At 33.1% G+C, this 14,045-nt stretch overlaps 1 protein-coding gene across 18 annotated transcripts in view; it reads left to right on the forward strand.

The window, feature by feature from the left end:
• FRYL (FRY like transcription coactivator) overlaps positions 1-14,045 on the forward strand; it is a 283,659-nt gene that overhangs the window by 115,794 nt on the left and 153,820 nt on the right. For 17 of the 18 annotated variants that reach the window (XM_074229478.1, XM_074229492.1, XM_074229477.1 and 14 more), the window contains 2 exons: positions 6,810-7,009; positions 13,184-13,237. In XM_074229478.1, the coding sequence (XP_074085579.1) occupies positions 6,810-7,009; positions 13,184-13,237 (254 nt within the window). Of the gene's footprint in view, positions 1-6,809; positions 7,010-11,778; positions 11,951-13,183; positions 13,238-14,045 lie in introns of those variants that run through there. The other variant, XM_074229493.1, reaches the window with a different exon arrangement.

Raw genomic sequence — 14,045 nt, forward strand, 5'->3', positions numbered from 1 at the left:
GTTCTATAATAAAATGCTTTTTATTCAGCATGTTGATTTTTCTGTGACATGTAAATTATTGCAAAGAATAATAAAAGTTCTAATTTAGGAATGAATTTCAGACTTGCCATATGTTCATAAGAATGAGCAATGTGTATATGCCAATTTTTGATAGAGATTTATACCTCTTCATGCATGTTTCAAGTACTTGCCTAGGTTCCTCAATTTTAAAATGATGTTAATATCCTTTTCTTTAGCTATTGTATAGACTTCTTGGGGGCAGCTAGGTGGGCAAGAGAGTACTGATTCATCTTTGTGAGTTCAAATCTGACCTTAAGATAATGATTAGCTTGGGTATCCATGGACAAGTCACTTCACCCACTTCAATTTCCTCATCTGCAAAATGAATGGAAGAAAGAAATGGAAAACCACTTCTGTATCTTTGCCAAGCAGACCTCAAATAGGATCACAAAGAATCGGACATGATTGAAATGACTTAATAACAAGACTTTTTGTGAGGAAAGCAGCTAATTAACATTAGCATGCTTATTATATGTATGAAAATGAGAAGAAAATTTAAAGGGTTTCCATGGTAATTTGTCTTTACATCAGAGGATAGTTTAGGTACTGAGTAGTACTATTATTTGGGTACTCCCCAGATAATTAGATAACATCAGATAATACTCTTTTTTTTTTAGGGTTTTTTTTCCCCCAAGGCAATGGGGTTAAGTGGCTTGCCCAAGGCCACACAGCTAGGTAATTATTAAGTGTCTGAGGTCGGATTTGAATTCAGGAACTCCTGACTCTAGGCCCAGTGCTCTATCCACTGCGCCACTTAGCTGCCCCTAGATAATCCTCTTAAGCCAAACATAGTGGAATGTAATATCACAATATCTTTGCTGTATTTGTGAATACAGCAAACTGTGAAGTAAATCTTAACTTCTCCAAGTAACTCACTAAAATTATTATAGTTTGAGAAGTGAAAGTGAAAGAGATTTCAAATGATATCTAGTCTAACACTCTCATTTTATCATACAATTAAGAACCAGAGAGGGAAAATAATTTTCTTAAGACATCAAAGAGAAAATAAGAAGAGCCAGAATTTAATATCCCAGATTCAAAATTCTGTTCACTGTAGTATATGTATATATATATATGTATATGCAATATACAGAATCAAGGACATCCTACCAGGACAAAAATTCTAATAAGACTCTTAAAGTTTAAATTATTAAACTGAATTAAGCTATTAAAATATTTATTATATTGAAACTTTTGGTAGTTGTTGCACTTCCGTACCCCCACTGTAATATTTTAGCCACATAAAAGTTTCTATGTTCTGACTGGATAATAATTAAATATTTATAGATCATTCATTTTTAAAAATTTCATTTATTTGAGGCAGTGAGGTTAAGTGACTTTCCCAAGGTCACACGGCTAAGTAAGTATTAAGAGCCTGAGGCTGGATTTGAATTCAGGTCCTTCTGACTCCAGGGTCAGTGCTCTATCTACTGCATCACCTAGCTGCCCCCAAGATCATTCATTTTGATTACAAGTAAAATTTAGAAATATTTTATCAAAATATTTTTTTTTACAAGGCAGTGGGGTTAAATGTCTCACCAAGGCCACACAACTAGGTAATTATTAAGTGTCTGAGGCCGGATTTGAACTCAGGTACTCCTGACTCTAGGGCCAGTGCTCTATTCACTGTGCCACCTAGCTGCCCCCCAAAATATTCTTTATAAGTATAACGATTCCTTTTTTTCTTGCAGAGACATTGTTCAAAAATTTTTTGCTGTTCAAAAACCACAGAAGTTGGATTTGATAAAATTTTAATCACTTTGTTATTCTAAGTTAGAAATGATCAATTTTAGAAATAATCATGTTCTTAATTTCAAGGACTGCTATATTTCAAACTTTAATGATGAAGGTCATAAAAGCTAATTCCTCTGAAAAATTATTTCAGTGAAGTAGCAAAATTGTTTGTGTCTAAATGTGAAAAATGACTTATTCAAGGCTCTGACTCAGTATGGACTCTATCTCATGTCTTCACACTCTAAATGTCTTTTCTATTCCACTCTGTAGCTTCTGTTAATATTCTTTTATGATTCCCTAAAATTATTTAGTCAAATAATATATTAATACAAAAAAAAAAAGATTCCTAGCAAATAAAAACAATTCTGCTTTACAAGTGCTTCCTGCTGTACAAGAGGGACATTTGCTCACAGATTTCCCACATCGAAGTAGTACACAGTGTTAGATCATGTAAGTGAACATAAACAGGGCATTGTTTAAAATGAATAATGTGCAATGTGACCAAGGAAACTGTGATTTTTTTGTTTTTAATGGCCATGGTTTCTGTTACATAGTTGTAATTTAGGATTTATTTTATCTCTTGAGGTTTTCAAAAGTAATATTTGTTTTATATTTTTGTGTTTGAGAGCTTTTAATTATTTGTAAAATGTATTAAGTATAATAATGTCTACCAATTTAATTTGATCAGTTATAAATAGAATTGAATGACTTTTCAGTTAAAATAGCAATTTTTTCTTTAAAGTTATCCCTTTCTGTCCTTCATATTTAATTCTGGAATGATCATTTGATGTTGCCTTTTTCCATTACAAATTAAATGATATATTAGCTTAATTTTTTTGTATGTGATAAATTCAATTTGAAACTATTTCAATTAGAAGCCAGAAGGAAAAAGGACTCCATCCCAAATTTTTCTTTTCTTTGGACTTTTAATATATTTTTATGAATTTTGATACTGTCTGTTTGCAAATGATTCCTCAAATTTAGATAACCAGTCTCCACCTTCATCTCAGATATTTTGTCCAATATCACCAGTTGACTTTTGGGCATCTTCAACAGTATTTTTCACTGGCTTTTCTTTTCTCTTTTTCTTTTTAAAATTTTCTGGTTTTACTTTCAGATTTTCTCTCTCCCTCATTCCTTCCTCTATCCATTTTCACTACCTTCTCAAGATCAATGTGTCCGAATTTGAACTCATCTTTCCTATCCAGCTTGCTCCTTCCCCTAATTTCTCAATTTCTATTAATGGCATCACTATCCACTCTGAATCAGATTAGTAACTTCAAAGTAATCTTTGATTCTCAACCCCTCCCTTCCCTACATCTAAGTAATTGCCAAATCTGCCTCTTCATTAATTTTCAAATTTATTCTTTGCTTCCCTCTGCCAACAAAGCCTTGAAACATCAAGGCTTTGTCTCTTTTTTTCTAGAGCATATTATTTGCATATGTTATCTGTCCATATGTCTAGTCCTTCTCCACTTTAATACAACTTATTATACTGTTGCCCAGATAATCTTTTTTCATTTACCTGTAGTGTCATGTTACTTCTCAACTCAAAAATGTAGGGAATTATAAAGATCCTTTTGCATTGGTAGAGACCTTAGAAGTCATCCCTGTCTTTACAGATGAGGAAATTGAAATTCAGAAACGTTAAGCAAATTTGCTGTGATCACCCCAGGCAAATGGGAATTCCCATTCAAGTCCTCTTGTGTGTGTTGTGTGTTTTCATCTTTTGTTCTCCAAGAGAATCAATGACCTCAGGCGGTTGATGTCTTGACTTGCATGTGGATTAGATTTAATTCACAGAACTGTGTGAAGTCTTCAGTTTTACTCTCTTCTCCAGTCATCGAAGTCCAGGGGCAAGAAGTTTAGGTTCTCTTATTTAAAATTTTATCTCATATCTCTTGTTACATAAATTTTATCTGACCTTTTGCTTTAGGAATAAAGTAGAAACTCTTGTCCTGACCTTCCAACACTCTACCCAGCCTACCTCTCTGCCTTCCCTTTATTATCTAATATGATCCTAGTCACCTCCATGCATTCCATGTTCCAGCTATTACCAGAACTCCTCTTTCCCTAGTCAAGACGCCCTCTCTGATCAACTTAAGAATTTTGTTCAAAATAAGTCATTGCCAATAATGGACTCCACTTCAACCTGCATTTCTGTTGAAGGTCCTTCATTCCAGAAAATTTGTCTTCTCCTTTCCTATCCTAAACACATTCTTTCCTCTCTATCCCACTTAATCTCAACTGTGGTGAAAATTATCCTTCAGATGTAGGTCATAGCATTGGCTCTTTTTGTTTTTTGTACTTTTAACATCTTTTCTCATGTATTTTTTGGACAAATTCTATCTCCTCCTCCCCTTCATATGCCCCCAATTATTTTACCTTTCTCAGCTACTGCTCTGTAAGCCTGTCTCCTTTGCTTTCTAAGGTGCTTGTTGAAATGTTAGTAATTCTTGATTATGCAGCACCAAACACATTATAAAGTATAAAAACAATCACCAAGGTCATGTCTTTCAGTCTAGGATTTTTCCCATTTAAAAACCCTATATTGTAATCATTTAGATCAGTTTATGTATCTTTTTCTTTTTTTTTGTTTGCTTTTTGCTAGGCAATGGGGTTGTGACTTGCCCAAGGTCACACAGCTAGGCAATTATTAAGTGTCTGAAGCTGGATTTGAATGCAGGTTCTCCTGACTCCAGGGCTGGTGCTTTATTCACTGTACAATTTAGCTGCCCCTAATGTATGTATCATAGAGAAAGGGGGGATTTCGGGGGGGGGGAATTTGGACCTTTTGATTTAAGATGAGATTTTTGACACACTTATTTTAATTTCTCATCAGTTTGGCTACTATGAGTTTGTGTTGTTTTCCTCATCTAATTCCATCCACAACCAAGATCTATACACTACCTCCCCCAGGAATAGCTCAAGTCTTGAAATTGCCCTAAGCTTGACTTTGCTTAACAGCATAACTGCTACATCACCCATATTTTTCTTGTAAGTCTTTATTATACTTCAGCTTTGTTTCTACCCTTGCCACTGTAATACCAACACAAATAGGAAGGATACAGGTTACTAGGACAACTAGAAAACAGGAAACTGTAGAATTTCATGGTTCCCACTCTGTCAATTGTCTTGATTTCTCTCCACAAACTCGAAAAGAGCATATATTTCAGGTGTCTGGCATAGTAGCCTATTTTGCTTTGGTAGTATGTGTTAAATCAGTGTTTCATTAAGTGAATTGTTTCATTCCTGCATTCTATCAGAGCAAGTTCCTTTTCAGTATTCCTTATTAACACAATATTCAACTGCTTCAACCTTGCTTCTTCTTGATTGGCTCTTGATTTTACATCATATCCATCAAATTGACAAAAATCACAAAAGAGAATTATTATTGCAAAGACAACAGGAAAACAGATACACTGCTCATGAACCTGAGGTTTAATCCAATTATTTTAGAAATCAACATAAAATTATGCTTAAAAGATGACTAAAATGTTCAAGCCCTTTTATCTAGAGATCCCATTGCTAGATATATATACCCCAAAGATGTCAGAGATAGAATAATTATAACAATATAATTTAAGAAAGCACTTTTTATATTAGTAAAAAATTAGAAACAAAATAGATGCTTAATATTTTGGGAATGACAAGAAAAATGTAAAATATGATTAGTGGAATATTAAAGAGAGATGAAAAATAACTATGCAGAATTCATGGACACATGGGAAAAATTGTATGAATGAATTCAAATCCAGGTCTGCAAAACCAGGAAAATAATATATACAGCAACACCAAGAGAAGTAGAAAGAATAACCCCAAATCCCTACAAAATTGAATGCTCTGTAAATAGAGATAAGACTTACTTCTTTGTTAAGTCATGGGTAACTTATTTATATATCTCTTCATGTTATCCTATTCAAAAACCTTTTAATGTCTCTTACTGACTTAATAAGTTTTAAGAGATTGAAAATATTGAGAAACCAGAAAAATTATGACAATAAATCCTTGTACTTGAACTGGAAAAGATTTTATATATTATATTTCCCCATATATAAGACACACCTTAATTTTGGGGCCTGAAATTTGAAAAAAACATATTACACAAAGTTATTGAACTCAAATTTTATTTATCATGAAATTCAAGGACCTTCTGCTCATAGTTTTCAGGTACCTTTTGGGCAAGTCTGGTGTGTGGACACATACATGCCTAGTGCATTCTGTTTCATGAACCTGAAGCATCAGTTGTATCCTCCTTTGAAATCAGTCACTTCTTTTTCATTAGCAGTTCTTCTGGCCTCCTGCTGAACCATCTTTGTGGACACAGGAATTCCAATTGTCCTTTGCTCTTCAATCCATCTCTTCAATTCCCTCTCTAACTCAGGCCATTTAGCTGACTTGCCTCTCCTGGCCTTCTTCTGCCAGGGCATTTTCAGAAGGATTTCTTCTTCCTGTAGCCAGTCTCAGATTGTTTTCTCAGTTGGAGGAGCATCAAACTTATGTTCAGCAGCTCAATCTCCATTCACTTTTGCAAATTGGATCACTTTGAACTTAAATTCAGACCTGTACAAAAATCTTTTCTGAGCCATTTCTGGGCAGAACATGGCAAAACGTAACCTAATATACCTGAAACAAATGCAAAACAATGAGCACAAAGAGAACAAGCATGAAAAAGTAGGAAATGCAAGTAAAAAAATCCACGACCACTATATAAGACACTGCCAGTTTTTAGATCTCAGATTTTTTGAAAAAGGGTGTGTTATGCATGAGGAAATATGGTAGCTAAGTACTAAAAAAATTTTTGCAGCCTATTCCCTTACATGGAATTGACATGTTATATTTGATCTTAATTGTAAGTGATATATTAGCACATCAACTGCTGATGTGATTGAGAATTTTTACCATTTAAGAGGATTATTAAATTATTTTTCATTCTCATTTGCTCTTTATCTCTTTCTGTCTCTTGTTCTCCCCCACACACCTCACTGCCTCTTTTGTCTGTCTCCCTCTCACAGCCTCAGTGCCAGCCAGCAGTGTAAATAAATCCCGAGTTTCACCCAACTTCCATTCCACTATTGATAAAAAGAATATCGACATGTCCAACATTACTATTGACCCAGATGTCAAACCTGGGGAATATGTCATCAAGAGTCTCTTCGCAGAATTTGCTGTTCAAGCTGAAAAGAAAATTGAAGTTGTAATGGCTGAGCCCCTGGTGAGTGCAGTGGGTATTTTATTTAAATGTTTTCAGTGCCTTTATAATAACAATGGTTGCATATGCAATTTCACTCAAAAAAAGAAGGGATATGATCTAGATGATAAGACTGTGACATTTAAGAGGCAAAAAAGCTTTCTAAATACTTTGGAAAGTACCTTACTAAAATTACTTGATGTACTGTTTTAATACATTCTATTTCAGAAGCTTTTAAATATTTAGTTGATTGAGGTTCTTCGTTGGTTGATAATTTTCAAAATCTAATTCTGCCCATTTAAGAAAACTTTTACTTACACTTTTTGGAATTAGCATCTTTATCAGATGAAAACATTAAGACAGACAGTTTGTAGAAGGAACTACAAAGTTATAGAAACCAAATTGGAATATTTGTCATTTTCTGAATACAACATCCTGATTTCTTTCTTTTAGTGATCCCTCATTTGGAGAATATATTCTTAGCTAATGTGAAATGTGATTTCCCTAAGGATAGGGTATACTGGGGCAGTTAGGTGGTGCGGTAGATAGAGCACTGACCCTGGAGTCAGAAGGGCCTGAATTCAAATCCAGTCTCTTTATACTTACTTAGCTGTGTGATCTTGGACAAGTCACTTAACCCCATTTCCTTGCCAAAAAAAAAGGACAGGGTATATTTTGTTTTTTATCTTTGGTTTTCCAATTTTTAGTTCAGCCTCTTGTACACAGTAGATACTTAGTAAATATTAGATGAATTTCATTGAAGTAAACTTAAAAAACTACAATAATAACAATAGAAACAAACCCAAATAATATTAACATCAAGTTCTCTTATTCTATGATTCCTATAGAAAGATGGAAATTACTTTTTTTTTTTTTAGGTTTTTGCAAGGCAAATGGGGTTAAGTGGCTTGCCCAAGGCCACACAGCTAGGTAATTATTAAGTGTCTGAGATCGGATTTGAACCCAGGTACTCCTGACTCCAGGGCAGGTGCTTTATCCACTGCACCACCTAGCTGCCCTGAAACTACTTTTAAAATAAGAAAATGAGCATTATGTATTCTTAGAGCATATGATATAGGTAAAAAACTTACAGAAATATCCTGTAGCCTGTAAATAAACCTACATTTTATTTTATTTTTTAACATATTCATTTAAAGTTTTGAGTTCCAAATTATATCCTTCCCTTCTTCCTCTCCCTTCTCCTTGGGACAATAAGCAATCAAAGTTATAAATGTGCAGTTTTGTAAAATATTTCCATATTAGTCATTTTAGATAACTAGACTTGAATAGAAGAAAAAAATGAAAGTGAAAAATAGCATTCTTCAGTTTATATTCAATCAATATCAGTTCTTTCTCTAGAGAAGATAGTATGCTTCATCATTAGTTCTTTGGTGTATTGTTTTCAATCATTGTATTGCTGAGAATAGCTAAGTTAATCACAGTTCTTCATTGAACAGTATTGCTGTTATTGTGTACAACCTTCTCTTGGTTCTGTATACTTCACTATGTGTCAGTTTATTTCAGTCTTTACACTAGATCTACATTTTACAGACCTGTAGTAAACCATGATACTAGATATGTGCCACTGGGTTTGTTAATTAACTGAAAAGAGGTTAATTATGAAGTGGCTAAGATCCAAGAATCAAAGGACCTCTATGGGTAACATGCATATGAATTTAGTATTTTGCAACTGAAGCATTTAAAAAAAGACCAAGTTATGCATCATTGTTTACAAAAATAGAGGTTAATGATTATATTATAAGATATGTTATTGCCATTGTAAACAAGAGAAAGATTATCCTTCAAGTGCCAAGCAGTTATTTAGATTGACCTCATGAGAAAAGCTGGAAACTCTTTAACATATGCATAACATTGCAAGTTGCAGGAATTTAGCATCTTATGCCAGAATTGTATTCTAGAACTTTGATGTCTGTCCCTCACAATGAAGTTGAAGATAAATAGCTTTATTATAATACAAACCCCTAAAGAGGCCTTGAATTAAAAAGAAAAATCTATCTGGAAGCATTATTATAGATAAAGCTGTTACACTAATATAACACTGATGCATAAAAATTTAAGAATGGTTTTTAAATAAGTTTCATCATAAATATTTATAATCTTCATATTACCACCATATTATGTGAAATTAAAAGTTTTTAAAATATTGATGCCTGGTGAGACAATTGACATTGTATACACAATTGATTGTCTCACAGATGCCTTCAACAAGCTCATATCCCTAACTTTTATCCAATTACAGAAATAATTTATCTAACTAAGCACAGCCATATAATTATTTTTTGTAAAAGACAATTCTAGGTTAGCAATTTGTCCTAGCACTGCTTTTATTTGTAATCCAGCCAAAAAGATGAGAAAAAAAATTAATCCTGCTAATATCATTATTCATACTAATAGCACTAGGTAATAGCTACAATCCATTGGGTGAAAGGCATGGGTGCAGTTGCAAAGTAGGGAAATATTGGCCAGGGTGCTAATAGGGACTGGCCTGAGTCAAGTAATGATAACTATTAAAGGCAGGTCAGGAATCCTGAGAAAATCCTTGATCAAGTTAACAGTATGGTCAGTGGAATGCAAAGACTTAAATATGCTTTCCTGGCTCATTGTCCTCAGCAGGCAAGCCTTCATTATCTTGAATTGTGTACTCTGTCATAACAAAATTGGAAACAAATACTTCACACTTGTGTCATTACTGGTGTCCAAGTTATCCAATAATATGGTGACAAGTATAGATTATTTATAAGAATTAACTACATCCATTGGTCTGGGTTAAATGAAATAAGAGAAATTAAAGTTAATTCTGAGTAAAGAAAAGTTGAAAACCCAGGATTTTTAGGCAACTTTAGAAACAGAGTACCGAAAATTTTCACTGAATTTCAAATAGATGAACTAGGGGCACTGAACCCATGATTTCATTAGTATTGAAAACTTTTGGATGAACAAACTCCTACCAGTGCTGGTTATTATTTTCTTTTTAATTTCACATCAATTTCATCCCAAGTCTTCTTGATTCTAAGACCAGCTTTCTTGCCATCAAAACAAATTGCTTCTCACATAGCTTTAGAATTTCTATCTAAAAAGGAATTGGGGCGGCTAGGTGGCGTAGTGGATAAAGCACCGGCCTTGGAGTCAGGAGTACCTGGGTTCAAATCGGGTGTCAGACACTTAATAATTGCCTAGCTGTGTGGCCTTGGGCAAGCCACTTAACCCCATTTGCCTTGCAAAAACCTTAAAAAAAAAAAAAGGAATCAGATGAAAAACAGGGAAATATTACTGGTGTCTCAATTTATTTTTAAAAGGAAAACGGACCTACTTAGACTAGAAATTCAAAAAAACTCTTTGTGACTTTCACAGCATGAATCCCGCAATCAGACCAACTATTCTAAAACATTTCAATCCAAAAAAAGCTGATTTTGCTGTAGCCATCATGACAGGATGTATCCCCTTGTCACAATATTTGATAGAAGTTATAAAAAACATTTTAGGAATTGCATATAACAACCTATGCTATGACTATAGCCATATTTAAGAATAATAGATCCCTCCAAAGAGATTTAAGAGCAAGAAGGAAAAAAAGATCCATTGTATAAAAATATTTAAAGTAGTTCTTTTTATTGTAACAAAGAATTGAAAACAAAAGCGGTGCATCTAAATTGGGGAATGGCTAAACAAAGAATATTAGAAAAATATAATGGTGTATTGCTATACCATAAAACTGAAGAACCAGGGAGAACTTGTATGAACTACTTCAGGTTTAGATGAGCAGAGCTAGATAATAATTTATATTATAAAAACAGTACTATAAAGAAAAGCAGCTTAAAGGCTGCTTTAAAGGGGTGGCTAGGTTGCTCATTGGATAGAGCACTGGCCCTGGAGTCAGGAGTACTTGAGTTCAAATTTGGCTTCAGACACTTAAAATTTCCTAGATGTGTGACCTTGGGCAAATCACTTAATCCCACTGCACTCCCTTACAAAAAAGTAAAAAGAAAAAGAAAAGCAACTTAAGACCAGTGATGAAGCATACTACCAACTTCTAAGAGAAAGAAGGCTCAGAATGTGATACACTTTTGTGTCTGGCAAATATGTTTTACTTGACTGTGTGTGTGTGTGTGTGTGTGTGTGTGTGTGTGTGTGTGTGTGTGTGTAGGAAAAAAGACAAACGGATGATAGTACTGTCAAAAGAAGAAAAAGAAAAGAGGGGTGTTAAAGCATCTAAGTAGTATACGGAAATAGCACAAAGGAGGAGGTTTAATGGGAAAGATCACAAGCAGGATAGCTGTGAAAGTAACATGGCAGTGAGGTTATATTGCTAATTTTTAAAAAGCTTACATATCAGAGATATTCATAGTTTCCCATTTTATCTTCTTTTTCTATTTGACTTTACATATAAAAATTTTACATTTTTTAGAGTAAATCAAAGAAAATACTCATAGTAGGAAAGATGATAGGAAATCTGAGCACAATTTTTATTTTTTCAATTAAAAGGCAACAAAATAAACACACAGAATGGAATTCATACACTAATGTATATCAAGAATTCTAGGCATCCTTAACTAGCAAGTGATAGGAAAAGTCAAAAAATAATGCCAGTATAGTGAATTAGAAGTTCATAATTAAGAAAATCAACCATATTACTATGGAAATGATTTTAGTTCAGGTAATAGCATTTATACTATTATATATGATAATATATATTATTATATAACATATATTATTATATGTAATATATAATACAATTATAAAGGAACTCAGCTCTTTCACTTATATTCTATCAGTGACTAGGGAAGTCCCAGGAAGGACAGAAGTACAAAACAGCAATGTCACTCAGAATGGCCAACTTCAGAACTCCAACTTGGGTCATCTTAAACGCAGGAATACCCAAGGAGGTAAAAACCAGCAATAGAAACCAGTCCCACTGGGAACTGACCCCCTCTATTCAAACCTCTGGTAAGTGGCAGAAGATGTTGACCAGAATCTCAAATCAACAGCTGAGACTAGAGATGAGAGTAAACAGAAGAGAGCACTGAATACTATGAGAAAAATAATAGGGATGAAGAGATGCCTAAGAAGTAAAATTAGAAGAAGAATACAATTCATAAGGATTATAACAATACCTAGAAGAAATTATTCAAGTGATTAAAAAATGATGTTAAGCCTCTCAAGGGGAAAAAGTTCAAAGGAGAATAAATATTTGAGAATGAACAATGATTTATTACTGTTCACATAAGAAGTTAATATAATGAAATCACTGAAAGACTTAAATAAACTGATATAAAGAAAACAAGCATATTTGATCAAATTTTAATCATGACTACAACAATGTAAATGTAAATAAGAGTAATAGCATGATAATATAAATTGAACTGTGAAATTATAATGACCAAGCTTAGCCCAAAAGATGAGATGTGAAAAGGGGGAATTATAGATTAATATTGGACAGTATAAACTATTTGTAAACTTGTGCACACTGTATTCTTCTTTAATGTCTTGGATAATTTTGTTGTAGCTTTTCCCTCCTTTGTTGGATAATCTCAGGGAATTATATGACATAGGGAAACATAAGGTGATAGAAAAAGAAAATAAACCATTAAATTTGCATATGCATAATACTAGAGACTACATGATTTCAACTGATTTAGGGAACTCCCACTATTCTTCATTGATGTGGTCCAACCTTTTGAGTACACTTTCAGTATATGGTAAAATTTCTTTGAATGCTAAATTTACATTTCATGTTTCCATCTTGTTTGTTCAGTGCTATTAGTTGAACTGTTTTGCATTTTACAATTTGATAATTCCTTTTTACATGTTGTATTTGAATTTATGTCTTCACGGTTTCTATCCTAGAATAGTCTGTTACTTTGGGAGAATTCTGTTTGCTCTGCTCTATCTTACTAATTTTTGAAGATTATATTTGAAAATAATAGTCCTTTGGAACTTAAAGAATAAATCAGGGCAGCTAGGTGATGTGACCCTGGAGTCAGGAGGACTTGAGTTCAAATGCTGCCTCTCACTTAACAATTACCTAGCTGTGTGGCCTTGGGCAAATCACTTAACCCCATTGCCTTGCAAAAACCAAAAATAAAACAAAAAGAATAAATCACAATTGCCCATATCATGAATTTATCATTTAGTTTGACATTATGTATTTTTTACTAAAAATTTTTTCTTAAATTATAGGAAAAGTTATTGTCCAGATCCCTTCAAAGGGGTGAAGATCTTCAGTTTGACCAGGTAAGTTGATTTTAGCCATGTCAATTTTCAAAAGGATAGATTTCCAATGACTTAGTGTAAACAAGTTGAGTTTTAACTAATTCCTATTATTTTAGTTTAAAATGTACATTATTCCTGCAAGTGTTTTCATATTCTCCTAACCATGAGATTTCATTCTAGAGAAGGCTCAGTTTTTAGAAATAACCAGAGCAACCTCTGCTTGAGCATTGTTGATTTCAATTCAAATCGATTCTGCAATTCCTGTCACTCTTCAAAATAACTGGGAAGCTATCATATTGTGTTTAGCATGCTTTTTAGATTGTTTTATTTTTCAAACAGTATAAATTTAGTCCTCAATTTCTCCTCATGTAAACTTTCAATAACCTTAATTTGACCTTTAAACATTTGTCTTATTTTTTCAATTTTTCTTAAATGATACTCAAAATTGCACTTTAACCCTCCCATAATGATACATAATCATTATTTTACTTCTCTGTCTGGTTTTCTTTATACTTTCCTATTTTAATATTACAACTTTATTGGATTTTTGGTACCCAATTGTCATCGTTATATAATTTTAAAACATTTTCCATATATTCTAAAACATTTTCCTATATATTTCTATTAGTCTCTTTTTGATTTTTGATTTATTGTTTTCAGTGCTTTCAAAATACTTAGATTAGATTTTGCTTTTCAGTATGCTTGAATTAGCTCAACTTACTGTGACTATTATGTATTTAGGAAATACAAATTAATGTTAATATTTTTAATTGATATTTTATTTTTCCAGTGACATATTTTGCTAGTTTTTCAACATTCATCCATTTGC

Source organism: Macrotis lagotis, chromosome 3 (genome assembly GCF_037893015.1).
Source record: "Macrotis lagotis isolate mMagLag1 chromosome 3, bilby.v1.9.chrom.fasta, whole genome shotgun sequence".
NCBI lineage: Eukaryota > Metazoa > Chordata > Mammalia > Peramelemorphia > Peramelidae > Macrotis > Macrotis lagotis.